Source organism: Pinus tabuliformis, chromosome 9, assembly GCF_031772625.1.
Source record: "Pinus tabuliformis cultivar Carrire ecotype Pingquan chromosome 9, CPIR1, whole genome shotgun sequence".
NCBI lineage: Eukaryota > Viridiplantae > Streptophyta > Pinopsida > Pinales > Pinaceae > Pinus > Pinus tabuliformis.
This window is the reverse complement of record NC_142307.1, coordinates 2,007,152,850-2,007,161,172: the sequence shown is the minus strand read 5'-3', so window position 1 is coordinate 2,007,161,172 and position 8,323 is coordinate 2,007,152,850. Positions and strand designations below refer to the sequence as shown.

The following is an 8,323-nucleotide window of genomic DNA, read 5'->3' as shown; positions in this document are numbered from 1 at the left end:
CCTGTAACACATGCAAACACACCTGTAACTAATCTGTGTACACACTTGTAATTACCTGCGATTGCTAATGATACTAATGATGTCTGAAACTTATGATATGTTACTTGTAACTACCTGCCAATCTCAAACATTTCATGTCTCAAACTAATGTTAACATTAGTTATGTAAGTTAAAGCATTTAAAAAAAATGAACAGGCTAAAACCAAATTAACATATAGTCTAGCCTCTTCCGCCTCGGGAAGAGGCCAAATAAGATGGTAAACCCTCAGCTCGGAATAAAACTTTGGCTAGCTCGGCACATCACCGCACAGCACATTTGAGAACTTTATACTAATCACCAAATAACACACTAATAAAACTGCAAACTAATGCTAAGTCAAAGCCGTTCGATTACTATAGTCCCTGCCGAATGCCAGATGGCAGGGACTAATAACGATATCTGATTGTAAATTTCAAGAATATTTCTGAATCCGAATATTTCTGAATCCAACTGATAGCAACTAAGTCAAATAATTAATCTATCTTCTATCCATTAAATTCTAAAATATTTTCGCAATCTACCATTTCCAAAATATTTTCCCAATCTACAATCTAAATAATTGATTGATCTATTGATTTGATATAACTTTAACAAAATATTTAGCTTTCATAAATAGGGAACAAAATTAGTCTTGTTACACGCCATGTCAGAGTCTTAACCATTAATACAAATAGGTATACATTGTGTCTCATAATACAATCGATCTTTTGGTTTTGAGTGCGTGTATTTATATTATTTTTTTGCCACAGGTAACGCGTCTTCGATGTGGAGGTTTCATATTGAATGTGGGTTTCAACCACTGTATGAGTGATGCTGTTGGAATCACCCAATTTGTGAAGACTCTGGGTGAAATAGCGAGAGGCGCCTCAAGCCCAACGGTTCCTCCAGTTTGGAGCAGAGAAATGCTTAGACCGACAGAGAAGCTTACGGCAGATGACCCAGGGGTTCGTGAATATTATAAGCGGGAAAAGAAATATCTAGAAGCAATGGTGCAAGCGCCTGCGGTCCCACCGGAAATGATATCAAAATCGTTCTACTTTGGTTTAAAGGATATTGCGGCTCTAAAAAGACGGGTACAGGTGGAAGGGGCCGTAAAGCACTGCACCGCATTCGAAGTAATATCGGCGTGCTTGTGGCGATCCAGAACAAAGGCTCTCCATATACCTGCTCATCAATATTCCACAATTTTGTTTCCCTTCAACGCCCGTTCTCGATTGCGGCCACCTGTTCCAAGCGGCTACTATGGCAATCTTATAGTGTTCGCCTATGGTACGACAAAATCCGGAGATCTCACTGAACGACCATTGTCTTTCGCCGTGAAATTGATTAAGGAAGGGAAACGAAGGGTGGAGGAAGAGTACGTGCGATCTTTCATCGATTTGTCTGAGCTAAAAGGGTTTACAAACCACCATGCAGGGTGTCGAAGCAACGTACGTTTCCCAATCTCGGACGTTTCCCGGATCAGCCTTAACGGCGCAGAAGCGGATTTTGGGTGGGGAAAAGCAGTGTACGCTTGCCCTGTTTATCCGCCAGGGCTGGACGTGTCATACCTAATAAGGCCTTCCGTGAATGCCCGTGAAGGATTCCTTGCTTCTGTTTGTTTACCATCGATTGCCATGGAAATATTTGAACAAAATATAAATAATGCCATCAACGACTGCCTGGAGGCTTAGTGATTGCTTTGAACGTGGGGAATAAGACTGAAACAAAGGCATTGTAACCTTCATGGGCGAGATTTAATCAACTACATTGTGTTAAGGTTGACTGAATATTTAATACATAAAGCGCTTGCAGTGCGCACAGTTGTTTCCAATGAAACTAGACTTTATATTTATATATAGAGTTGGCTCTATATTTATGATTTTAATGTGGTTATTACTTAATATTTTCTACCCCACACACGACACCGAAAAATCTTATGAAAGCGATATATGAAAAATAATTAAAATATAAATTAAATTTATTTTTTAACTAGCAATTGCATCAGATGTTGCAAAGGAAACGCGGTAAGGCATAAATTGGGGATGAATCGTGACATATAAAAATCCATTATGCATGTGCATACTTTGTCATTACTTCATCCTCTTGGATCTGACAACCTAAATCATTGCATATTTTGGGAGCTTTGGAGGTGATATCAATCTCTTTCCCATTTCCAAACTACTCTTTCCCATTTGCAAACTACTACACCACTGGATATGCCTCCCTACATTAGTGGTTGGCTGATTGATAAGCCATAACATTCAAATGTTGAATACAAAAACTTATTTCAAATATTTTTAAAACAAAGTTTATTTTTCAATTTTGTAATTCCATGAACATACCAACCAACACTAATAAATTTATTCTATCTTTCATCATCTTAATGAAGAATCTAAAAAGTTCTCTAATAATATATAGAAATAAAGTCTCAAGTAAAGTAGGTCATTTAAAACATTTGAATTTTACAATGAACAATCAACCACTACACAGCTAATAAAATATTAGTAAAAATATATTCGATCTTTCATCCTCTCAGTAAACCTAAAAAGTTCTCTAATAGTATATATTAATAAAGTCTCAAAATAACCTAAAAAGTTCTCTAATAATATATAGAAATAAAGTCTCAAATAAAGTAGGTTATTTAAGACATTTCTCCACTAATGCGCATTTTTTTTAATTCAATTATGTGTCCATGGCATACATTACAACCAAGTTTCTATTTCATTAGTGTAGTGGAATAAAACTAACTTAATTATGAGTGGTGCTTTTAAAAACCTATAAAGTAACTGGGTACAATACTATGTTTGTATATAATTATTAAATTTACGAGAATGAAAATGTTTCTACTTTATTGAGCACCTCGTGGATTATTTATCATCAATTCAAATAGATTTGTATTCAATACTTATCATATTATTAGGTGTGAGGAGACATGCAAAGGAAACGCTATAAGGAAATGACAAAGGAACTAGTATTATAGAAGGCGAGAGTACTTTATAAGGAGATGGGAGATATGGGCATCCTACCTACCTAAGTAAATGTCTAAACCAAATGTGGTGTGATCCTTTGAAATGGTGTGGCCAATTAAGTGAGGCGGGGAATTGTACCAAACCTAACCATTTCACGTTCACCATTGTTCTCTCCACATGTGCTAATTTGGTAGATCAATAACATGGCAAGGAGTCCACCATGACATAATTTCTAGTGGATTGCAGTGTAATGCCATTGTGGGGAGTGCTCTTGTAAATATGTATACTAAATGTGGATACATAGAGAATGCACTTGAGTATTTCACATATTTATCATCAATTCAAATAGATTTGTATTCAATACTTATCATATTATTAGGTGTGAGGAGACGTACAAAGGAAACACTGTAAGGAAATGACATAAGAACTAGTATTATAGAAGACGAGAGTACTTTATAAGGAGATGGGAGATAGGGGCATCCTACCTACTTAAGTAAATGTTTAAACAAAATGTGGTGTGATCCTTTGCAATGGTGTGACCAATTAAGTGAGGCGGGGAATTGTACCAAACCTAACCATTTCACATTCACCATTGTTCTCTCCACATGTGCTAATTTGGCAGATCAATAACATGGCAAGGAGTCCACCATGACATAATTTCTAGTGGATTGCACTGTAATGCCATTGTGGGGAGTGTTGTTTTAAATATGTATACTAAATGTGGATACATAGAGAATGCACAAGTATTTCACAAAGTTCCTGAATGAAATGTAGTATCTTGGAATGTTATGATATTAGGGTATGTAGAGGATGGGAACGTAGATGAGGCCATGAAATTGTATCGCCAAATTTCAATTTCTCCACTTATAAACCCAAACGTATAGCAAAACAAAAGCAAGAGTGTGAACAACCAATTTCTAAACAAAGGAGGATGCCTTGTGTTGCTTCTTACATTGGTGAATGCGATCCAATTTCTAAACAAAGGAGGATGCCCTGTGTTGCTTCTTGCATTGGTAGCCCTGTGTTGCTTCTTGCATTAGTGATGGTATTGTGTTGGTGATGGGAGGTGGGAGGTGATGGGAGATGACACATTGGTGATGGTGGATTATTATAAATACAATCTTATTTTTTTTATTTTTTTTTACAAGAACGGTTATGGGATTTTATTAACTAGGTGGCTAACAGCCTCAAATTCAGTTACAAGAGGAAGAGAAAAGTTTTGCATGGCTGTCCAACAGAAGGAAATATTCTCCTACTCTTTTCAGCTTCCTTTTTTTAAAATTGAAATAGTGAGCTTTGGCTGCTAATTTGCCAAGCTGAAAGATACAAACAAACTGCTGTAATAAAAGGCAATAAAACATGGCTCTTTAAGGGATTGGGCCCCAACAGATTTCCTTGTCTCTGAGAATTGTGCCGGCGTCTAAGAGAATAGCCTTGTTTGCCTCAATATCCGCTTCTTTGTTGTTGATTCTTAAGACATGAAAGTAATTCAACTTTAGGGACTTGGTCTTGCTTTTGATCCTTGCAATAATCCTTGCAAGTTGCAGATCAGCTGGTTTGGAATTGTTCACCACTGTACTTATGATAACCTGGGAGTCTCCAATGACGTTTGCCTCCTCAAATCCTAGCTCTTTGAGGAGTTTGACACCTTGAAAGAGGGCCATCGCCTCAGCTTGTATACTTGAGGAATGGCCTAATCCCCAAGAAAATCTGTGAGGAGGAGAACCTTCTGGATTGATGATAAACCCTCCCGCGCCAGCAATTCTTGGGTTCCTTTTTGTTGCCCCATCGAAGAAGAGAGAGGGAAGATGTTGGTTGGACAGCCAGTGCTGGAAGTCTTCTTCGTTTTTCCTGATTTTCCATTCTTTGATGGATGGAGGAGAGCTGCTCAATTTTAGGAATTTGAAGTTGAGGGGAGATCCTAAATCTCTGTCCTGCTGATTTAGATTTAGATCATCCCCTTTATCTGCCAGCCACTCAGCTAGTTGGCTTTTCACTAAGTTGACAGCTAATTTGTAGTCCTATTCCTTGCTCTGGAAATTCTTCTGTTTCTTTCCAACCAAACTTACCAACTGATAAATTTAGGAAGAGCACTCCACGCTGCTCTGATTGTTTTGTTTTTTGGGGGTGAGCCTGGATATCGGGTCATCCAACCTGCAAATAGATCCAAAATCGAGGAGGGGAAATCGAACTTGTAGTTCCAGGCCTCAAGAAGCTCCTGCCAATGGAGGTTGCATACTTGCACTTGATAATGAGATGGAGGGAGGTTTCTGAGTTTTCTTTTCACATCATGCATCTAGAGGGGCCATGAATGCCTCTTTTCTGGAGCCTGTCTTCTGTGAGGATTTTTTGATGGCAGAGGAGCCAACAGAAGTGATCAATTTTTGGAATTGAAGGGATTTTCCAAATACCAACCCGGGGGGCAGGATTGGGGGGCACATGGGGATGTTCCAAACACTTGATATACCCCTGAGCTACTGTGTAGCCTGCACGCGTTGAGCCCCAACCTCTCACGTCCTGCCTGCGCCCATGTGTGGGAGCCAACCCATGCAAATTCGAGTAGAGTGTGCCCAGATCAGAAGTTAGCGGGGGAGGAACAGGAAGCTACTTCCAACCCGCCCAGGCATCGTCTTTCCAGGTTGACACGTCCCACAGAGTGTTAATATTATGCTCATATGTCCAACGCATCAGTTCTGACGTGCCTCTCGGCTCAGCCAGCGGAGGTATGCCTACGATACTGTCCGTCCACAATTGGATTCGTTTGCCATTGCCTGGGATCTAATATGCATAGTTTCTTATCAGTGGGCCTATTCTGTTAATGAATAAACTGAGAGGAGTTCTGAATTCTTTTTTTGGCTGTTCCAGGCATCTGAGCCTCGTGCCTCTAAAATATTTTCTCCACAGAGCAACCTGAACCCAACCTGGATTAGGTGCTATGATTTTCCATATTATTTTGGCTCCCATGGCTAGATTTTGAGCTCTGAGGTCTTTGAGATTTAATCCTCCCTCATAAATAGGTTTGGTGACTATTTCCCAATTGACTAGGGAAAGTCTCTTCTCGTTATGCTTGCCTCCTTTCCAGAAGAAGTGTCTGATTAGCTCCTCCATCTTTTTGATGATTCCCACAGGTGCTAGGAGGACTGAGAATTTGAATAATGGAAAACTGCTCAACACTGCTTTAATGAGCACTGATTTTCCAACGATATTAAGCCAAGAAGCTCCCCAAGCTTGCATTTTGGTTTTGAATTTGTCTAGCTGTGGGTGCCAGTCCTTGTTCAGGGCCCTCCTGTGGAAAATTAGCAGCCCAAGATACGTAAATGAAGACCAGGAGATAGAGGCTGCAAATCCTAGGAATCTTGCTATTGCATTTGCTATTGAAATAGGGGTATTCCAACAGTAAATGTTACATTTTCCCTTGTTTAAAATGATGCCTGAGACCTTACTGTAATCATCCAGAAATTCTTTAAATTGAATAGCTGAGTGAAGAGTAGCAGCCCCCAGCAGTATTGTATCATCCGCAAAGAGGGCATGACTGATATTTTTTGCCCCTCTTGCAATGCACAGGCCAACGATTTCATGATCTTGTTACTTTTTATCTAATTTGAAACTAAGGACAGAGGCCTGAAGGACGAATAGGAGGGGTGAGAGGGGACATCCCTGCCTCAGTCCTCTAGAGGCTTTGAAAAATTCTGTTGCCCTACCATTCACCAGGGTGGCTATCCAAGGTTCTGAGATGCAAGCTCTAACCCAATTGATGAAATTTTGTCCGAACCCCAGTTTATGAAGCACGTCAAACAAAAATTCATGCCTAACATGATCAAATGCATTTGCAAGATCTAATTTAATAGCCATACCTTTTTCTTTTTGATGAAGGCTGGAGTGGATTTCCTCTTGAACCAGCACGAAGTTATCTACCAGCTATCTGCCCTGGATGAATCCTCCTTTACTGTCGGGGATGATTTTGGGTAGAATTCTTTTCAACCTGTTAGCTATCACTTTAGTTATGAATTTGTACCCAATATTGCATAAGGAAATTGGGTGGAATCTACTGAAAGAGTTTGCTCCTTTCTCTTTGGGAATGAGGGCAAGAAAGGCTGAATTTGTACCTCCTCCAATCTTCTGGTAGTCTTGGGACTTTTGAATCATTTTGAGGAGCTCCTTTTCAACGATCTGCCAACAAGTTTGAAGAAATCTGGCCGTGAAACCATCGGGTCCCGGGGCTTTTTTGGGATCCACTGCGAAAAGGGCCTCCTTGACTTCCTTGTGTGTGATTTTGCTTTCAAGAATCTGACTCATTTTGGTGGTGATGAGGTTAGGGACAGCGTCTAACAGACTGTCATTATACTCAGCTCATAGGTCCTCCCTATACAGCTTCCCAAAGTGCTCAAAGGCTGTGTTATAGCTCTGATACCACTTGTTATAGCTCTGATACCACTTTTTATAGATCTAACCCAAAGATATTATGATAATAGAAATAACCCAAGAATAACAAGATAGAAATAGATAGAAATGCTTCTTTACTGATATCAAAACCCTTAAGGTAGGGCAACACCATACATTCACTCCTTAAGGAAGGAGAGCACTCCACAAGCCATATGTTTGTTCATACAATAATCCTTGACTCCATTCCTTGACATGGAGTCTCTAGCCTCTATATAGGCCTCATACATACAATACCATGGGTCATTACCATGGTTCCCTCATACCATCAACTAATACCATGGGCCCATTACATTATTACTAACTACTTGTGGTCCCTTACATGATATGAGTTAACCACCTTATTTATTACTATGGCCCATCCCATTATTACATTATTACCTTGGGTACCTCCCTTGGTACTCCATATTATCCCCCCTAGGTATATAACATTCCACCCCCCTAAGCATGTTTCGTCCCCGAAACATGGGAAGAACACAAATAATAAGATCTACTCAAAAGAGTAGTCCACTGATACCATGCACGTGCATCTAGCCATCCAAGAGAAAGGTGAACCCTCGATCTCACTGATGCCTCGCTCGCTTGAGATGGAAGTTGACCGTGGCAGCTCTTCTGTGTTGATGTGTAGTAGGTGGATCTTCTCTCCTCGCTATCCGTCATACGGGGGTTGTTGTCCTTGTGACTACTTGGTTTCCATCTTGATGGTTGTCTTGCGGGGTGATGTGGGTGATGATATGTTGAAGTTTTAACCCACGATGTCTTTTTCTTTAATTCACCCTGCTGTGGTGCCTGTTGTGGTGTCTTCTTTTCCAATATGACTTCAACCACTGAACCCTCATCATATGTGTCAGCACCTGTTACCTTTTTGGCTTCAGCCTCTGTTTGTGTTTGA

The 8,323-nt window shown here is 40.0% G+C and overlaps 1 protein-coding gene across 1 annotated transcript; it reads left to right on the top strand.

Moving 5' to 3' along the window:
- The first annotated feature begins 843 nt into the window (after nucleotides 1-843).
- On the top strand, nucleotides 844-1,713 carry LOC149157110 (benzyl alcohol O-benzoyltransferase-like). Its single transcript, XM_089444988.1, has one exon. The coding sequence runs from the start codon at nucleotides 844-846 to the stop codon at nucleotides 1,711-1,713; it is 870 nt and encodes a 289-aa protein (XP_089301114.1).
- Nucleotides 1,714-8,323: the final 6,610 nt, after the last annotated feature.